Below are 21,292 nucleotides of genomic sequence, written 5' to 3'. Positions count from 1 at the left end.
GACGACGGGATTAGTGGGAAAGGTTAAATATATGCTCTTGGAGATGGAATTAGAAAAAACATTGACTTGTTGAAAAAGAAATGTCTCAGGTAGTTACAAAGAACTCCTCAGGAGATAGTGCTCTTGTCTTTCACTTCATACTGTCACCATGAAGAAGATCACTGATTGCCCCACATAAATTCAGAGAGCTGGACTTCAAGTACATTTCAGATTATTGGAAGCTCTCAGATCAATTTAATTAGTTCACTTGCTATCCCAGAAAGTCCACTCAGAACCCATCAATGCACTTATCTAAAAGGAGACAGTGCTGCAAAGAGTGTTTTAACCGAGAGTGGCTCAATTATCACATGTCACTCACAGTCACAATCAACTTATCCAATTCTTTGGGGGTTTGCCAGCTCAATGCGATTTCAAAGATCACTGGTGTCACTTTCAACAGGTTAACTATAGAGATCAACGAGAATGCCTTAGCTCAAACACATGCAGGCTTTGGGAGTGAAGCAGATACCTGGTACTTGGAGCCGAGAGATGAACATTGATTGATAATGAGCCAACGAGTCATATCCACAAAGCATCTTTCACAAATCCAGGAAATCCCAACTACTCTGCAATCAATGAAATACTTTGGATATGTAGTCATTTTTGTATAAGAATTACACAACTAATTTTTTCATGGCAAGGCTCCAATACAATAGTGCTCTGACAATCCTTCAGTGTCTTGGGCGAAGGAATGTTGATCAGGACAGTAGAGAGAACTTGCCTGCTCTTCTTTGAAATGTGTCCATTGGATCTTTTATGTCCATCTGGGAGGGCAGATGAGGCCTCCATTTAACGTTGTTTTTAAGCATCTCTGAGAGTGCAGAAATCCCTTTGTACTGCACTGGATTGCCAAATCCATTTGACTATGCACTTGATTTGAACCCACAGCTTCCTCAGAAGTGAGACTATTGACACAGCTGACAACAAAACATTAAAGCAAACGCTGCAGGTGCTGGAAATCTGAAATAAAAGTAGAAACTACTCAGCAGGTCTGGCAGTACCCGTGGAGAGAGAAACAAAGTTCAGGTCAATGAGCTCAGTTCTGAGGAAAGGCCACAGACCCGAAATGTTAACTTTGCTTCCAGCATTTTCTGTTTTTATTATGATACATAAATATGCTCAGTCTAGACTAGTGCTGTACAATGGATATGATGACAATCCCAACCCCCCAAACAACATAACACAATGGTGATGAATTTGTGAGTGCGATAATTCTTATGTTCTAACTGAACCTGAGGAATAGAAATAGTGCTGGATTAGGCCATTTGGCTCATTGAAACTAGTATGTCATTCAGTAAGATTGGGGCTGAATGTCTACTCATTTGACTTTCGCAGCCTACCCCTATATCCCTTGATTCCCACAGTGCCTAAGAGTCTATTATCTTCGTCTTGGATATACTAAACAACTCTGTCCTTTGGGGTAGAGAATTCCACAGATTCACACCTTTTTCACAAATGTTGCGTCGTCTCAGTCTGAAATGCTCGTCCCTTTATCCTTAGACTATGACCCTGGTTCTAGACTCTCCAGCAAACAACCTCCCAGATTGACTCTGACACGCCCATAGAGGATTTTTAACATTTCAATGAGATCACCTCTCATTCTTCTAAAGTCCAGGGGAGGCAGTGGCCTATTCGTATTGTCACTGAATTAGTAATCTAGAAACCCAGCTCTGGGACCTGGGTTCAAATCCTGCCTTTGCAGATGATGAAATTTGAATTTAATAAAAATAAAATCTGGAATTAAAGTCTAAAACCATTGTTAATTGTTGTAAAAACCTACCTGGTTCACACTAATGCCTTTTAGGGAATGGCCTGACCATTCAATAAGATCATGGCTGATCAGATTGTGGCCTCAACTTCACATTCTGTGCATCCACGATAACTTTTGACTCCCTTCTTAGTCAAGAATCTATCTGCCTCTGTCTTAAAAATATTCATTGACCCTGTCTCCACTACTGTCTAGAGAAGAGTGTTCCAAACTTTACAACCCGCAGAGGAAAAAAATCTTCTCAGCTCTATCTTCAATTATTTTAAAACGGTGTCCCCTAGTTCTAGTCTTTCCCACCAGGGGAACATCCTTTCAGCATCCAGATATTATAGGCCAATGCAATCAATTGCTCCTCATAAAACAGCTCTCTCATCCTTGGAATCAATCCACTAAACCCTGTATGCATGGCTGGAATTGTCCGATGTTGCCCACTGGGATTATCCAGTCCTGCGCTGTGAATGGAAGTGCCAAATTCTCCCTTCTGAATAGGTGTGTGAGCGGGGCATGCGAGACCGGAGAATTCGGCCTCATATCTTCCAAGATAAGTATATCCTTCCTTAGATATAGCGATCAAAAGTGTAACAGTTCTCCAGGTGTGGTCTTACCAAAGGTCGACATAATTGAAGAAATACTGCCTTACTACTCCAGTCATTAAGGTTAGCATACATACAAACATGGTCACCAAGCTGAAATGTTAACTCTGTCCCTTTCCACAGATGTTGCCTCACCTACTGAGATTTTCCAGCAAATTTAGTTTTTATTTCAAGTTTGCAACATCCGCAGCATTTTGCTTTTGTAAAATTAACCTACTATTTATCTTCCTTGGTATGCCTGCATCTTAACTTTTGTATGATTCATGTACAATCTTACCCCAATCCCTCAGAAGATGAAAAACATATCTCCCTTTTATTTATTTCCTTCTATCCTGAGGTTGCTGACACATCCTGATGTATAGTGGTACCTCTGCCAAGCAACCTCCAAGACCTCATTGAAATAGATGATGATCCTTCACTTGAGAGGCTCCATGTTGGGAATTGATTGGGTCCTGGGAGATCACGGGCAAGCCTTCATCCAACAACCACACATTACAGCAGAGACCTCAGACCAAAAAACCCAAAGTCAATTTAAAGTTTAAGTTTATTTATTAGTGTCACAAGTAGGCTTACATTAACATTGCAATGAGGTTACTGTGAAAATCCCCTAGGCGCCACACTCCAGCGCCTGTTCGGGTACACTGAGGGAGAATTTAGCATGGCCAATGCATCTAACCAGCACGTCTTTGGACTGTGGGAGGAAACCGGAGCACCCGGAGCAAACCCACACAGACACAGGCAGAACGTGCAGATTCCACACAGACCGTGACCCAAGGCGGGAATTGAAATTGAGTTCCTGGCGCTGTGAGGCAGCAATGTTAAGTGCTGTGCCACCGTGCCACCCAAAAAATATGGAATGTTCCACTTTAGTCTCTGTTGAAAATTGAAACTAGTCTAGGAGACCACAGTGTCCTTCAGTTGAATTACTTGGTATTTCCCCCTTGGGTTATGAGCCTTATCTAGACCAGTGATAGGTAAACTAGGTTAGTGAGTGGGCCGCATGAGTGGCCCTCCTTCATCTCATGGGCCCAAGGTTGAAATTGGGATTGCTCACTAACCTTGACCCCATGAATAAGATTAAATACATTTAATACATGCTGAATGTTTCGCAATGAGTTATAGAAAATGCTTAATCATTGATATGCTAATAGAACCGTCATCAATTTCAACTGGTAAAACCAAAAGCAATATTAACATTTTGGACACAGAGGGAGCACACATTTCTCACAGCTAATGTTGTGAGCAATCAGCATGCACCTCACTTCACTTGCCCTTGCTTTACATGCGAATCACTTTCGGTCATTCCGGTAGGAAAAAACTATGCAGATGGAAATCATCAGAATCATCATCAGAAATCATCAGAATGCGGCTACACTGCATGTGGGCAATGGTCAACAAAATGTCTTGCGGGCCACAATCAGAACCCAGCTAGTCTGCATGTGGCCCTTGGGCCAAAGTGCCCACCACTGCTCCAGACAGTCATTTGTCCAGCTCTCTCTTGAAGATAGACAGTGAGTCAACCTGTTCCACAAGTCTATTTACCAGGAAAAGAAGAACTTCCGAATATCCTACTGGGGTATAGAGGCCAACAGAGATATTTCTTCCCTTACATAATTAATACCATTAATTAATTAAAGCATATGGGCAGCTAAGGTGTTTCAAACTGGCAATGATTTCTGTGACTCTCCTCTGAACCTTCCCCAAAGCCGCAATATCACTCAATGAACTTGGCATAAGAATTTATATGATGCCTAGTCAAGGTTAATTAGGTGATTAGTTAAAACTGGTTACATAGGGCAGAATTTTCCGGTCCTTCCCGTTGGCGGGATCAGAAGATCCTGTCGAGGGTGATCCCCTATGGCAGTTTCCCTGGTGGCGGAATGGGCGAGGAACGCAAAGCAATGTAGTCATCAACAGGACTGGAGAATCAACAAAGAACAACAAAGAGCAATACAGCACAGGAACAGGCCCTTCGGCCCTCCAAGCCCGTGCCGCTCCTTGGTCCAAACTAGACCATTCTTTTGTATCACTCCATTCCCACTCCGTTCATATGGCTATCTAGATAAGTCTTAAACGTTCCCAGTGTGTCCGCCTCCACCACCTTGCCTGGCAGCGCATTCCAGGCCCCCACCACCCTCTGTGTAAAATATGTCCTTCTGATATCTGTGTTAAACCTCCCCCCCTTCACCTTGAACCTATGACCCCAATCCTGGTGGTGGCCAATGACAAACCACCTCCGCCACCAGAAAACATACTGTGGGTTGGGGTGGGAGCTGGGAAGTGCTGTCCATTCTCAACAGGAGCTTGCTAGGCAGCTTCGACAGGCCCAAAGTTTCACTAATGCACAGAGACTAGATTGACAGAGCACAGCTTCGTCAGAGTACTCAACTTGAGAATATGTTGAGTGTGGAAAGAGGTGCTGTTCTGGGTCTTTTACAAGACATGAAGCAGTTTGAGAGAGGGAGTGAGAGACAGCAGGAACTGCACGACCAAGAGCTGAGGTCTAGAGGCATTAATTATGAAAGCAGCTAGGTGATTACTTGGTGAGATTACTAGTACAGGGGAGATTGAAGTCCTGTATTAAAAATATAGCTTAACTGGTTAAACTAATTTAACTAATTTATATAAGTACAAATAATCATTGAGAATTATTTCAAAACTAGTAATCAATTAGTAAACAAAATACATTGGAATGGCAGACCAGGTGATGTGTTGCAGCTATAGCATGTTGAAAAGTTAAATAGAAGGGATAAAGCAATAGTGCAGATTCACAATATGGGTTAAGATAACTAGGGCATGCGTTAGGAAGAAACAGAGCATACAATATAAGGGTGTGCCAGCAAATGGGGTCAGAGGCGATGGCCTAGTGGTATTATCGCTAGACTATTAATCCAGAAACTCAACAAATGTTTTGGGAACCTGGTTTGAATTCCACCGCGGCAGATAGTGGAATTTGAATTCAATTAAAAGAAAATATCTGGAGTTAAGAATCTGCTGATGACTATGAAACCATTGTCGATTGTCGGAAAAGGCCATCTGGTTCACTAATGTCCTATAGGGAAGGAAATCTGCCGTCCTTGCCTGGTCTGGCTTACATGTGACTCCAGAGTCATAGCAATGTAGTTGATTCTCAACTGCCCTCGGGCAACTGGGATGGGCAATAAATGCTGACTAGCCAGTGATGCTCATGTCCCACGAATGAATAAAAAAAAGTAGGGAAAATAGTAAAAAGACAGAACGAATGGCTTCTTAACTGAATGCATGAGGCATTCATAACAAGATTGTTGAGTCGATCACACAGATGGAAATAAATGGGTATGATGTGGTAGCCAATACTCCACCTGGTTGCAAGGTGACCAAGGCTGGGAACTGAATATTCAAGAGTATTTGCCATTTTGGAAGGACAGGAAGAAACAACAAGGAGGTGGGGTATCACTGTTAATAAAGGATTTTGCTGTCAGTGCTGAATGAATTATGCTCGCCACTGGCCTTCTGACTATCAGAGCAATGTTGCTGAGATTTTGAGAATTTCCTCTAATCCAGTGTTTTGTACTATGGTGTTATATAGGGAATTTGTGGCAGCTTTGGACGGCATGGTAGCATAATGGTTAGTACTGCTGACTTACAGCACCAGAGACCCAGGTTCAATTCTCGGCTTGGGTGACTGTGTGAAATTTGCACATTCTTCACATGTCTGTGTGGGTTTCCTCCGGGTGCTCCGGTTTCCTCCCACAATCCAAAAATGTGCAGGTTAGGTTGATTGGCCATGCTAAATTGCTCCGTAGTGTTAGGGAGATGTCAGGGGGTTTAGCAGGGTAAATATATGGGGTTACGGGGATAGGGCCTGGGTGAGATTGTTGTCAGTGCAGGCTCGAAAAGCCAAATTGCCTCCTTCTGTACTGTAGGGATTCTATGATTCTCTGTGAAAGGGCAAGAAACAGCAAAGCTCTTCAACAATTCAGATAAAAAATTATTCATTGAGAAACAGAGTTCAAATGAGGATGTACAAAACAAGAGACATAAATTAGATCTAAATTATGTAAAGAAAGAAAATAAAATCTGGGAAAGACAGATGGGATTAAGGGAGAATGAAAAAAGCGACTGACAGAAAGAATGAAAGAAAAATATTTCTTATTTATTTTAAAATATCTTCAATATTAATATTAATATTCTTCTAAAGGAATGAAATACTGTAGTTGTAAAATTAATTTTTCAGGGTCAGAGATGTCAAGCATAAGTAATTAACACTTATTATACCATTAATAACTTGCTTACTCCTGAATGAACCAGCTCTAATCTCTTCAGCCATTGTTAGTGTGCAACTAATGGACACATACAACAATTTTAGGCTGGTGCAGTCAGAGATCTTGTGATGGGGAATTAATAATGGAAAACAAGGAAATGGCAGAGGCTTTGAACAAATATTCTGGATCTGTTTTCACAGTAAAAGCCACAATAAGCATGTCAAGAATAGCAGAAAACCAAGAGGCAAAGGGAAGAACTTAAACCAATCATGTTCACTAGAGAAAAAGTGGTGGGGAAACTAATGGGACTAAAGGCTGAAAATTCCCTTTGGACCTGAGACCAGCATCTGACTGCAGAAGAAAGAAACTGATTGTAATCTTCCAAAATTCTGTAGATCCTTGAAAGGACCCAGCAGATTGGAAAACTGCAAATTTGACACCTTTCTTCAAGAAAGGAGGGAGACAGAAAGCAAGAAACTATTGGCTAGTTAGCCTAACAGTTGTCATCAGGAAAATGCAAGATTCCAATAATGAGGAGGTAGTAGCAGGGAATTAGTGGGAGTAATGTATAGGCCTTCTAAAGTAGCTGGACTTAGGACAAAGAGTAAATCAAGAAATAATGGCTCTTGCAAGAAAGAAATAATCATGGTCAATTTTAATCTTTATTGACTTGCCAAATCAATTTAGCAACAGTAGCCTTGAGGATTAGTTCTTAGAGTGTACTTGGGACTGTTTCTTACAACAGCACATTTTGGAACTAACTAGGGAACAGGCTACTTTAGAACTGGCGACGAGATAGGATTAACTAATAATCTCATAGTAAAAGATCCTTTCGAGAAGAGTGATCCTAACATTGTGGAATTTCACATCAGTTTGAATATGAGAACCTTGGTTCTGCAACTAGTGTCTTAAACTTATACAAAAAGTAATTGCAAAGATGTGCAGCCAGAGGTGGCTAAAGTATTCTGTGAAAAATAGGTTAAAAGGTAAGGTGGTAGATAAGCAGAGGCAGACATTAAGGAGATGTATTCATAACATTCAACAAAGATATATTCCATTGAGAAACAAAGACTATGATAAAGTTGAACTTTCCATGGTTAACTCAAAAAAATAAGGATGGTATCAAATTTAAAGAAAGGTGTAAATTGCTGCAAAGATTTGTAGCAGGCCAGAAGATTGGGAAATCTTTACAAACCAATGAAATGATGGCTAAAAAATAAAGAGGGAGAAATATGTATTTGAGGGTCGACTTGCAAGTAAATCTTCTAATCCAAGGGATTTATCCTGTTGGGTTTCCTAGTAAGTTTTCTTTAGTGATGGTAATTATTTTAAGTTCCTCGCTCCCTTTTGCCCCTTGATTTTCTACTATTCTTTGGATGTTTTTAGTGTCATCTGCCATGATGCAGATACAATATAGTGGTTCTGCCATTTCCTCATTTCCTATTATTAATTCCCCAGTCTCATTCCCCAAGGGCCCAGTATTTACTTTAGCTACTCTCTTCCTTTTATATGCACTTGTAGTAAGTTGAGAGCATACATGATTATAAACAACGGTAGTAAGTTAATAGTGCTTGGTTTGTTTAATTCTTATTTAAAATAAAGTTTGTTTTTGTTTAAAAATGTGAAATCTTGTGGCATAGCTCTGTTGGTTAATGGCTGGGTGTTTGGATTTCTTCTTTAAATGTTAAGTATTCCTAACTGGATCGTAATAGAAGGTGTAACAGTGCTTAATGTTGATGACATTCACATTGCTAACACTACACTCCTCTAAGTTAAATACCATTTGCCAAATGCAGGCCCAATCCCCTGACACACTGAAAGCTGCTTGTAGTCATTTAGTCTCCTCCAGAACCTTAACACCTGCAAAACTCCACGTCATCCACAAACATGTGGATCATTCCCCTGAAACCATGATCTAGATTTTATGTATGGTCCTATAGAGAGAGAGACAGGTGGTCCTATAGAGAGAGAGAGAGGTGATCCTCAACCCTTCAATGCATGGCTGGATGTAAATGTGACTGTCAAAAGCAACAGGACTGTACAATACTCCAACCTAGTTTGTCACCCATTCTCTTCTCTGCAGTTGACAGCTGACTAAGGAAAAGTGATTGAATATGCTGCTAATTTGGAAGCAATGCACTGTTGTAGCTCTGGCATGAGTAAGTTATTAGTCCGCTAGGATCCTGTTCCTCCTGTTGCGTGTCTCATACACTCCTGTCGAATAATTACTGCCTCTTTCATTGGGACTTTCTGGCTGTAGTTTTAATTAACTCAGACAAAACACATTTGCACCGTGGTGTCTGCACACAAAACTCTCAGACACTTGAACAAAAGGCAACAAATCATTTTCTTTGTCACTCATATTTCAGTGAAGCTAGAGTCCCTTTGGAGTAATTTGTCCCATTTCCAGAGTTACTGACTGGCAGCCATGAACATCCACTAATGCTCTCAAGTGATATAATAGGACATCTGCGACTCTTCCTCAATCCATTTTTCATGCAAGAATTTTCGTATGTGTGTCTCAACAATGAAAGCCAGGAATTTAAAGCATCTAAAGTCTTGGCTTTTAAATACAAGAGTAAGTGGTAATTCCAGGATCCAGCAAGCAGACATATTCATAGGGAAGGCAATACAACTTCCTGACTTTCTTATTCATTCATGGGATGTGGGCGTTGCTGGCTGGGCCAGCATTTGTTGCTTTTATTTGCCAATTAAGAGATTTCCTTCCCAAGAGGAACCAGATGGGCTTTGCAACAATGGTCATCATTAATTCCATATTTATAGTGAATTCAAATTTCACATTCAGCCATGGCGGATTCAAGCCTGGGTCCCCACAGCATTATCCTGGGTGTCTGGATTACTAGCTGAGTGGCAATATCAGTACGTCACAAGCTCCCCACACCTTGCAGGCCTAATTCTACGATCCTATGACAACATTCTGTCAATATGCCAGCTGTTCATGAGAAAGGATCATAAATTACTCCCTTTATTTCATTTTGAGATTGTTTTGTCAGTCAGAAAGGAAAAGAGAGCAAGACTTGCTTTTCCTGACATTCAGACACCGTAAAGTGCTTTTCCATCAATGAATTTCAGCAGTGTGTACTATCTACAAGATGCATTGCAGCAATTCACCAAAGATTCTTAGACAGCACCTTCCAAATCCATGATCACTTCCATCTCGAAGGAAGGGCACCACCACCTGCAAGTTCCCCTCTAAGCCACTCACCATTCTGAGTTGGCAATCTATCACCATTGTTGATGATAGGGTACAGGTATATTGTTGATGACAGGGTACATGTGTGATGTTGATGACAGGGTACATGTGTGATGTTGATGACAGGGTGCATGTGTGATGTTGATGACAGGGTACATGTGTGATGTTGATGACAGGGTACATGTGTGATGTTGATAGGAGGGTACAGCTATGTTGCTGAGGAATGGGTAGAGGTGTGTTGCTGAAAGTAAGGTACTGCTGTGTCATTGTGGAAACCTGGTGTTGTGAGACTACTTATAGTGGGAAGGGTACAGGTGTCTTTTTAAAAAATATTTTATCGGATGTTGACTTTGCTGGCTAGGAAAGCATTTATTGCCCATTGCTAATTGCCCTTGAGGTGGTGATGGTGAGCTGACTTCTGGAACTGTGCAGTGCAAATTGTGTAGGAACACCCACAGTGCTGTTACGGAAAGAGTTCCAGGATTTTAACCCAATGACAGTGAAGGAACAGTGATATATTTAAAATCAGGATGGTGTGTGGCTTGGAGGAGAACTTACAGGTGATGGTGTTCCCATGTGTCTACTGCCCTTCTCCATCTAGGTGGTAGAGCTTGCAGGTTTACGATAATGTTGAAGAAGTCTTGGTGAGTGACTGCAGTACATCTTGTAGCTGGTACACACTGCTGCCACTGTGTGCTAGTGATGGAGGGAGTGGATGCTGGAGGTTATGCACTGGGTGCCAATCAAGTGGGCTTCTTTGTCCTGGATGGTGCCAAGCTTCTTGAGTGTTGTTGGAGCTGCACTCTTCCAGGCAAGTGGAGAGTATTCCATCACACTCCTGACTTGTGCCTTGTAAATGGTGGACAAGCATTGGGGAATCAGGAGGTGAATCAGGTGAGGCATGGTAGCACCGCTGCCTCACAGAGCCAGGGAGTCGGGTTCGATTCTGACCTTGAGTGACTGTCTGTGTGGAGTTTGCACATTATCCTGGGGCCAGGTGGGGTTCCTATGGATATTCCGGTTTCATTTCATAGAACATAGAACATAGAACATTACAGCGCAGAACAGGCCCTTCGGCCCACGATGTTGCACCGACCAGTTAAAAAAAAACAAAAAAACTGTGACCCTCCAACCTAAACCAATTTCTTTTCGTCCATGAACCTATCTACGGATCTCTTAAACGCCCCCAAACTAGGCGCATTTACTACTGATGCTGGCAGGGCATTCCAATCCCTCACCACCCTCTGGGTAAAGAACCTACCCCTGACATCGGTTCTATAACTACCCCCCCTCAATTTAAAGCCATGCCCCCTCGTGCTGGATTTCTCCATCAGAGGAAAAAGGCTATCACTATCCACCCTATCTAAACCTCTAATCATCTTATATGTTTCAATAAGATCCCCTCTTAGCCGCCGCCTTTCCAGCGAAAACAATCCCAAATCCCTCAGCCTCTCCTCATAGGATCTCCCCTCCATACCAGGCAACATCCTGGTAAACCTCCTCTGCACCCTCTCCAAAGCCTCCACATCCTTCCTGTAATGTGGGGACCAGAACTGCACACAGTACTCCAAGTGCGGCCGCACCAGAGTTGTGTACAGTTGCAACATAACGCTACGACTCCTAAATTCAATCCCCCTACCAATAAACGCCAAGACACCATATGCCTTCTTAACAACCTTATCTACTTGATTCCCAACTTTCAGGGATCTATGCACACATACACCTAGATCCCTCTGCTCCTCCACACTATTCAAAGTCCTCCCGTTAGCCCTATACTCAACACATCTGTTATTCCTACCAAAGTGAATTACCTCACACTTCTCCGCATTAAACTCCATCCGCCACCTCTCGGCCCAACTTTGCAACCTGTCTAAGTCTTCCTGCAAACTACGACACCCTTCCTCACTGTCTACCACACCACCGACTTTGGTGTCATCAGCAAATTTGCTAATCCACCCAACTATACCCTCATCCAGATCATTAATAAATATTACAAACAGCAGTGGCCCCAAAACAGATCCCTGAGGTACACCACTTGTAACCGCACTCCATGATGAATATTTACTATCAACCACCACCCTCTGTTTCCTATCCGCTAGCCAATTCCTGATCCAATTTCCTAGATCACCCCCAATCCCATACATCTGCATTTTCTGCAGAAGCCTACCATGGTGAACCTTATCAAACGCCTTACTAAAATCCATATATACCACGTCCACTGCCTTGCCCCCATCCACCTCCTTGGTCACTTTCTCAAAAAACTCAATAAGGTTAGTAAGGCACGACCTACCTGCCACAAAACCATGCTGACTATCACCTATCAATTCATTACTCTCCAAATAACTATAAATCCTATCCCTTATAATTTTTTCCAACATCTTGCCGACAACAGAAGTGAGACTCACCGGTCTATAATTCCCGGGGAAGTCTCTGTTCCCCTTCTTAAACAATGGGACAACATTCGCTAACCTCCAATCTTCTGGTACTATACCAGAGGCCAACGACGACCTGAAGATCAGAGCCAGAGGCTCTGCAATCACTTCTCTTGCCTCCCAGAGAATCCTTGGATAAATCCCATCCGGACCAGGGGATTTATCTATTTTCAGACCCTCCAGAATATCCTGCACATCCTCCTTATCAACTGTAATACTGTCTATTCTACTCCCTTGCAACCCAGTGTCCTCCTCAGCTATATTCATGTCCCCTTGCGTGAACACCGAAGAGAAATATTGGTTCAATGCTTCACCAATCTCCTCCGGTTCCACACATAACTTCCCTCTGCCATCTATAACTGGCCCTAAACTTGCCCTAACCAACCTTCTGTTCTTGACATACCTATAGAACGCCTTAGGATTCTCTTTAACCCTATCCGCCAAAGTCTTCTCATGTCCCCTTTTAGCCCTTCTAAGCTCGCTCTTCAACTCCCTCTTAGCCAATCTAAAGCTTTCTAGTGCACTACCCGAGTGCTCACGTCTCATCCGAACATAAGCCTCCTTTTTCTTTTTAACCAACAAAGAAACTTTTTTGGTGCACCACGGTTCCCTAGCCCTACCAATTCCTCCTTGCCTGACAGGGACATACCTATCACAGACTCGCAGTAGCTGCTCCTTGAAAAAACTCCACATGTCGGACGTTCCCAGTCCCTGTAATCTCCTAGTCCAACCTATGTTTCCTAATTCTCTCCTAATAGCCTCATAATTACCCTTCCCCCAGCTAAAACCACTGGCCCGAGGTTCATGCCTATCCCTTTCCATCACTAAGGTGAACGTAACCGAATTGTGGTCACTATCACCAAAATGCACACCAACTTCCAAGTCTAGCACCTGGTCTGGCTCATTTCCCAGCACCAGATCCAATATAGCCTCACCTCTAGTTGGCCTGTCTACATACTGAGTCAAAAAACCTTCCTGCACGCTTTGAACAAAAACTGACCCCTCTAACGAGCTAGAGCTATAACAATTCCAGTCAATATTAGTCAAGTTAAAATCCCCCATAACAATTGCCCTATTACTTTCACTCCTAAGCAGGATTGACTCCGCAATCCTTTCCTCAACCTCTCTAGAACTTTTAGGAGGTCTATAAAAGACTCCCAACAGGGTGACCTCTCCTCTCCTATTTCTAATCTCCGCCCATACTACCTCAACAGATAAGTCCTCATCAAACCTCCTCTCTGACACTGTGATACAATCTCTGACCAATAATGCTACCCCTCCCCCTCTTCTACCTCCTTCCCTACTTCGACTAAAACATTTGAACCCCGGGACCTGCAGCATCCATTCCTGCCCCTGTTCTATCCATGTCTCTGAAATAGCCACAACATCAAAGTCCCAGGTACTGATCCACGCTGCAAGTTCACCCACTTTATTGCGAATACTCCTGGCATTGAAGTATACACATTTCAAACCCTGCTCCACCCCACCTCTGCAATGCCGTGCATTGCAGTCCCCATCCATGCATCCCTCACTTTCAGCACCACTACTCAGGATCCCTCCCCCCCCCCGAATCAGTTTAAACCTCCCTGCATGGCCTTAGCAAATTTACCCCCCAGGATATTGGTCCCCTTCTGATTAAGGTGTAGACCATCCTTCTCATAGAGGTCACACCTTCCCCAGTACAGTTCAATGATGTGTAAGTTAGGTGGATTAGCGGGGTACAGGTGTGTTGTTGTGGGAGGAGTACAGGTATGTAGTTGAGGAATATGTACAGCTATGTTGATGAGGAGAGTATACAGGTGCGTTGCTACAAAAACAGGAAATGCTGGAAAATCTTAGCAGGTCTGTGGAGAGAGAATAGAGTAAGAAGTCTCACAACACCAGGTTAAAGTCCAACAGATTTATTTGGTAGCAAAATCCACTAGCTTTCAGAGTGCTGCTCCTTCATCAGGTAAGTGGGAGTTCTGTTCACAAACAGGGCATATAAAGACACAAACTCCACTCACATTGGAATCCACTCACATTGTCTGTACCTTCAAGACTTGATTACCTATAAAGATTCGCATTCTAACCATTATTTTGTAAATTGAGTTTGTGTCTTTATATGCCCTGTTTGTGAACAGAACTCCCACTTACCTGACGAAGGAGCAGTGCTCCGAAAGCTAGTGGATTTTGCTACCAAATAAACCTGTTGGACTTTAACCTGGTGTTGTGAGACTTCTTACTGTGTTTACCCCAGTCCAACGTCAGCATCTCCATATTGAGAGAGAATAGGACCAACGTTTCAAATCTGGATGACCCTTTGTCAGAGTTGAGGGCAAAGAAAATCAGAAAATATTTATACCAAGCGGGTGGGCGGGGAGGGGGGGGTGGGCTGTCAAAGGACAAAAGGAATGTAAATGAGGATAAGGTCGGCTGAGAGGTGCTAAAAGTATCCATTAGGAGATCAAAATGTGTGAATGGCAGAAAGAGGTACAGATGGTAAAGACAGTTGGCCATATTGGGATGGGGGTGATGGGGGGGTGATGGGGGGGTGGTGCAAGAGAGCGCGGGAATGGAGAAGTGGAAAAATGGAAGAGAGAAAGAAGGATGATAAAAATGGATGAATGGGATAAAAAGAAGAAACAGAATGAAATAAAATAAATGGAAATGGAGGGTGAAGCTGGAGGGGAGAGTTCATGATCTTAAATTGTTGAACTCAATGTTCAATTCGGAAGGCTGTAAAATGCCCAGTCGGAAGATGAGGTGCTGTTCCTCTAGTTTGCATTGGGGTTTGCTAGAGCATTACAAAAGGCAAAGGACGGACATGTGGACAGGAGAGCAGGGTGGTGTGTTGAAATGGCAAGCGACGGGAAGGTCTGGGTCCTGCTTGTGGACGGACTGAAGGTGTTCAGCAAAATGGACATCCAGTCTGCATTTGGTCTCTCCAATGTAGAATAGGCTGCATTGGGAGCAGTGAATGCAATAGACCAGATTGGGGGAGGTGCATGTGAAGCACTGCTTCACCTGACAGGGATGTTTAGGCCCTGGGATGGTGAACAGGGAGGGCGGTGGGGGGGGTGGGGGGGGGGAGGGGAGGTGGATAAGTGTGTTGCTAACTTGGATTTAAACTGGAGCGATGCAGCTGTAACAAGAACTAATGAGAATCTAATGAACAGTTATGGCTGACTTTAAACTGCTGTTTAATTCACAGCACAGGCACTCATGGTCCTCAACTACAGATCTCACTTTGTTTTTGCATCATCCTTCTCCACTGTTTTCTGATGAAGCAGATGTAAACATGTATTCTAATTCTATTGCATCATTAAGAGGAACCAAAGATATTTATTTGAAGTCTCTGGCTTATCATAGAGGCCGTTAATAGCTTGTCAGCAACCTCTTCATGTTTCACTTTTCCTTTCTGATACAATAGCTAAATTTACACAGTGACACTTACTACAAAGGCCTCTGTTAAAATGTCACAGTCGTCAGTTTGCAGTCTGAGTTAGCTATTGACAGCGAGATTGTTGTGAAATTTGAGCATTAACTCAGCAAAGATCTTTGGATTCTCCTGTGTGCCTGAAGGAGGCCTGACATCATCAAAGTGAGCGTGAATGAGGCCTGAAACTTAGTTTGGCCCATCTACAAAGCAATGAGGTTATGAATCACCCACATCTCTACCCTGAACTGAGAGGCAGTTCTGAAGGGTAAGAAGCCCCTTGTTTGGCGATCTCTGTGGAAACTAAAAGCGTCATTCGAAGGGTTCACACATCTATTTTGAGAATAAGTTCACCTCTTGTAAAATGATGGGGAAAATTTCTGCCATGTTTCTTGCATTACAACAGGATCAACCCTTCAAATGTAAATCCATCGCCTTCACACTGGTGTTAGCCTTGCTTTAGTGGTTTTAATCTTACCTCTGAATCAGAAGGTTTGGGGGTGATTTTACCTTCTCGCCTGCTGGCTGATGGGCAGGGCGAGCCAGGAAGATTGCGTGAGAGCCGAGAAATCAGGTACACGCCCAATTTCTCACCTCTTGCAATCTTACCAGCACCGGATATCCAGCGAGATCTGTCTCATGTCCAAAAAGGGTGCAAGGCTGATTGTAATATTTAAATGCTATGGCAATTGGCATTTAAATATTACATACAAGTTCGCGACGGAATTATCGGGGCACACTTGCCTCTGTGGCCTCGCTGGTGGAGGTTCTCTCCGGCAAGGATCACTTATGGTCAACAAGGACCAGACGTGATGGCCTCGGCAGTAGAATCGGAGGCCAATGAGGCTCCCCTGGGAGGTGGGGGGCAGAGGGGGGTACCCCTTTGGCAGTGGCAGCCTGGTACCTTGGCAGTGTCCACTGGGAACCAAGAGCCAAGGGCGCCATGCCATGGGGGCAGGGCCTGAGGGGGCAGGCCATACGGTGGAGTGGGGCCACTGTGTATTCTGCAAAGGCGATCGGGGGGGGTGGGGGCACGGTGTGAGTGTGGAGGGACCGCTGCCACTCTGCAACAGCAATCGGTGGGAGGGGGGGAGCATGGATTCGGCCATGATCATTTCCGGTGGGGGAGGGAGGGGATGGGGATTTGCAGATGCGCAATGGTGCCCTCTGCTGCTAGCAGCTGGCTTTCGGGCAAGCTAGGCCCTGCCCACGTCCTCTGCTGGTGGAAACCAAGTTTTGCCTCACTTTTATGATTGTCAGGTAAGATTCAATTTTTTAAAGCCCAAAAAACGGCACTTATTTCTCCCGTTTTCACACTTATTCAGAACTTAGAACTTTTTTGATAAGATCGCCAAGTGTTTGAGAGGACAAAACAGACCTGACACTCCAAATCCGCTGCCTCTTTTCCAGACACAACAACATGACTATACTTTGATAGTACTTCATTGGCTGTAAAGTGTTTCGGGCTATCCTGAAGTCATGAAAGACGCTATATAAATGCAAGTACTTTCTTATCTTTTTAGGAGCCAAACCCCATTATTAATTTCAAATTGCCTTGTTGAATAAGATTGAAAACCTTCTGGGATTGCTCTGAAGTCTCAACAATTAAAGATTAATTTCCTGGATACTCTGGCCAAAAACCCTGGGGAAATTATGGGGTAAAATTACTTGTCGAGTCCAACAACAACAGCAATTTGCATCATCAACAACCTGGTAAAATGTCCCAAAGTATCTCACAGGAGTGTTGTCAAATAAAATATGACACCAAGCTACATGCAGAAACTTTGGGATGGAGAACCAAAATCTCGGTCGAAGCTGTGTGATTTAAGGTGCATTTGAAAGGCTGGGAGAATGGTCAAGCAGAGGTGTCTAGAGATGGAATTGCTGAATTTCAGGCTCAGGTAGCTGAAAGCACAGTCGCCATTACAAAGTCGATTAAGATCAGTCAGAATTAGAGCAGCACAGAGATGATGGGATGATTGTGCAGAGCCAAGGGGAGCTGGGGCCATGGAGGAATGTTCGTACCATCACGAAGGCCGCCGATTTCAATTGTTGAGTAATTTGTAAACAATTATGAGAATTTTAAAATTGCTAAACTGGGAGCCAGTGTAGACCAGGGAACACAGGGGTGTTGGACAAATGGGACAGTGCGAGATAGGATAATAGGATGCAGGCAACAGAGCTTTGAATGAGCTGAAGTTTTTGGAGGGCAAAAGATGGAATGTCGGCAAGGAGAGCACTGGAGTAGACAAGTCTCAAGGTACAGCGGCACGTAGGAGTATGTCAACAGCACCTGAGCTGAGGTGGGAGCAAAGTCAGGCAATGTTACAGAATTGGGAATAGGTGGTCTAATCAGTGAACCAAAAAGTGGAGCCAGAAACTCAACCTGTCAGTAATAGCAGCACAATCTGGTTGGAATTGGCATGCAAGATCAGGGAATTCGAAATGCAAGTCAGTTACATTCAGAACCAATCATGGATATGTTCTTCATGGTCTCTGATGTGGGTTAGGATGCAGTTTAACTGAATCAGGCCTTGTCCATAAAATGGGCAAAGGTCAAAATTGTGACATTCTACCAATTATGCTGGGTTCATACGGAGCTAACTTTCTTCAGCAGAGAGGGTGGAATTTTACACTGCTGGGATTTTCTACTCCCCTCCCTGAAGTCAATGGACTTTTGAATGCCTCACTGCATTTTCCAGTCCCACTCCCTCTGCAATGGGACCGTAAAACTTCATCTGTAGACACAGTTTGGAAGCTTCTCATATCAATACATGTTTAATTTACTCAGAAAACTGACTAGGTACACCAATGGATCTATTAAATAGGTCAGTAGAGTTTTTGAAGTGGTTTTCAGAGATTTTAAATCAGATTCCTCTCAGGTGGAGGCTGGGGGTGGGGCTGATTAAAAATGCTTAATTTCAAAGTAATCTCTTTTTCAGCCATGGATGATTTTAAGTTTGTAATCTTGCAAATGTTATCAGAAAATTGAACAGTAACATAACCAGAATCATTTCTAATTTATTTTGGGCAGGATTCCCCAAAATAAAACTTTCCTTCGGTGTTTTATTCATTTTCACCTTTGTTTATTAGTTGTAAAGTTATTGGAATTGGAAAAATGACTGTTTGACTGACCATCAAAATTCACCAAATGACAAAACTGAGAGTGTTGTGTTCTGATTGGTGTAGGAAGGTGCTGCACAGAAAGACCAATTGTAAGAGTGCGGGGGAAGGGCGATTGGCAGGGGGGAAGGACGTGCGATCAAATCTCCAGGAATATGTACAAGCAGAGCTGGCAACCCTTTTTCTGATTGTCAGGGACCCTATGCCTTAGGTATGCTTTGTCGCCTATGAAAGTCCATGTTTATGATCCTCGAACATGGATAAACAGGGTTCCTCCCAAGATCCCGGCAAAGTTATGGCAATGGCGGAGTGGGTGCAGCTCTGTGCGTGGTTCATAGAAAAAACAGCCTCAGAAAATTCTTTTGAATGATTTGTGAAAATAATAAATTTATTAACGGAAGTTTCTATTAAAAATGGTAATCCTCAATGAATGGAAAATTATGCTTAATACGTTATAACATTTAAATGAAGCCAACACTCTTTATTGGCATGTCCAAAATGCATGTTGGAAGATAGCAATTGGTGTTAATGTGACACAGCTGAAGTTAGATGGGCCACTGCCAGTTTATCTCACCTGCCTCTCGGAGCCTTTTCTGTTCCCAATCTACTGAGCTTAGAGCAGAAGGAAGTTCAGTCTATGATACGGTGTTGTTTAAATCATGGAGCTGCCATCTAGAATACTTTCTGAAGTTGTGGACGGAAAACTGGGGACATGATTAGAAGCTAAGGAGGCAGTGATTGCACAATGTCTAGTGCACCATTTATGCTCGTGAGTGGATAGCATTCACACTTTATTCTGATTCGCAAACCAAAGATGAAGCAAATCTCTCATCAACTGTGTGGCAACAACTTGAATTTATAGAATGCTTTTAATGTGGCAAGACATACCAAGCTGCTTCACAGGAGCATCATCAGATAAATATAAAGATCGAGCTTAAGATGAAACATTAGGACAGTTGACCAAATGTTTGGACAAAGAAGCAAAGCCTGAAATTAGAAGAGAGAGATGGAGGCTCAGAGGCTTAACCCACAAGTTTCTAATTCCTCAAAGACTGTGTCAGTCCCACATTCTTGCAGTTGGAACTACTGTATTCTATTAAGAGTGGCCAATTTCCTGAGTAGACTGTCCCTGAGTGCAGTGACTCATTGTGAGTGCTTGAAAAGGAAACAGGGAGAGATGGTCCCATGGTAGTTGAGTGCTTTGTGGCTGTGTGGCACCGAGGTCAGCTTGACCACCCGGTTGGTTCATTATCAAACATACATTCCTCTTTCATTCTCGAGTTTCTTTACATACTTCCTAATTTGCCATCAACCCACCAACACCAAAAAGCACAGCATCCTTCACTTTTTTGAGATGAAATTGTGAGAAATGGTTTCTGCACTCTCAAAATATGAAAGAGGGTGAATTGGACATGGACACAGCTGTAAAAGCAGGTGGTGCCACATCGGACACCCATTATATGTTTGATGTTCAATTCCACTGTCTTCAATAGAACTAAACATCAGTTGTGTCCTATAAAGGGCAGTGAAGCAATTCCAATTGCTTGAGACTCTGACCAGGTCTGACTTCACCCTTTGCATCTCCAAATTTAAAAGTGAGTGCATACTAAGTTACATCAAAAAATATCTGAGGGTTCCTTGAAGTTTGGTCATATCCTGTCTCTTGCTTTATCTACTGCTGATCTGAGTGTTTTCTCTGAAGATGAAAGTCGGCACAAATGATGTGACTTGATGAAATGCATTGTAGCATTGTGTTCAATCTATCATAGGCAATGAATTTCCGGGACTTTGCACTGAAATTGAAAAGCAAAATGACTCTTGCATATTTTAAATATAGGGGAAAGGTAAAAGCATTTGAGGATTACAGAAGCAACTTGTTGTGGCTCACCTGTTCGTGGTATTCAATCCCCATGCTAAGTGTATTGATGAGAATAGCAATCATAATTCCACGACCAAAATACTTGCTGTCGACAATCTTGCGGCAGGTGTCACAGACTGGTTTCCATAATGCCCAGCATTTGTTGGCAGTTATCATTCTCGGTTGACTGCGCTGTGGGTCTCTCTGGTCGTTGTAGTGGGCGTCCTGGGTGAACTCGTACACTCCCTCACTGTCTGAATCCAGCGTCTCATTATCCCTCACCTCGGACTCATTGCTCCTAATGCAGATGGGGCAACTTTGTGGGTCGCAGTTCAGAATGTCAGCTGTTCCACCGGGAGAGCCGTAGGGCAAGCAGTGACCGGACAGCTTGCAGGAGCTTTTACAATGGCCTGGCAGGGGAGGGGACGGGGGAACAATAACATTCGGATGTTTAATGTTTTAAAAATAAAAGTTGCACAAAACAAAAATACTCCGGATGCTGAGAAATCTGAAATAAAAGCAGAAAACACTGGAAACACTCAGTAAGCCAGGCAGCATATTTGGACAGAGAAACAGAGTTAACATTACAACAGAGCCAGAAGA

The 21,292-nt window shown here is 43.1% G+C and overlaps 1 protein-coding gene across 1 annotated transcript in view; it reads right to left on the bottom strand.

Moving 5' to 3' along the window:
- cacna1g (calcium channel, voltage-dependent, T type, alpha 1G subunit) overlaps positions 1-21,292 on the bottom strand; it is a 330,198-nt gene that overhangs the window by 217,089 nt on the left and 91,817 nt on the right. The window contains exon 8 of the mRNA XM_078225973.1: positions 20,720-21,099. Coding sequence (XP_078082099.1) covers positions 20,720-21,099 — 380 coding nt within the window. The remainder of the gene's footprint in view (positions 1-20,719; positions 21,100-21,292) is intronic.

Source organism: Mustelus asterias, chromosome 12, assembly GCF_964213995.1.
Source record: "Mustelus asterias chromosome 12, sMusAst1.hap1.1, whole genome shotgun sequence".
NCBI lineage: Eukaryota > Metazoa > Chordata > Chondrichthyes > Carcharhiniformes > Triakidae > Mustelus > Mustelus asterias.
This window is presented reverse-complemented; position numbering and strand designations above follow the sequence as displayed.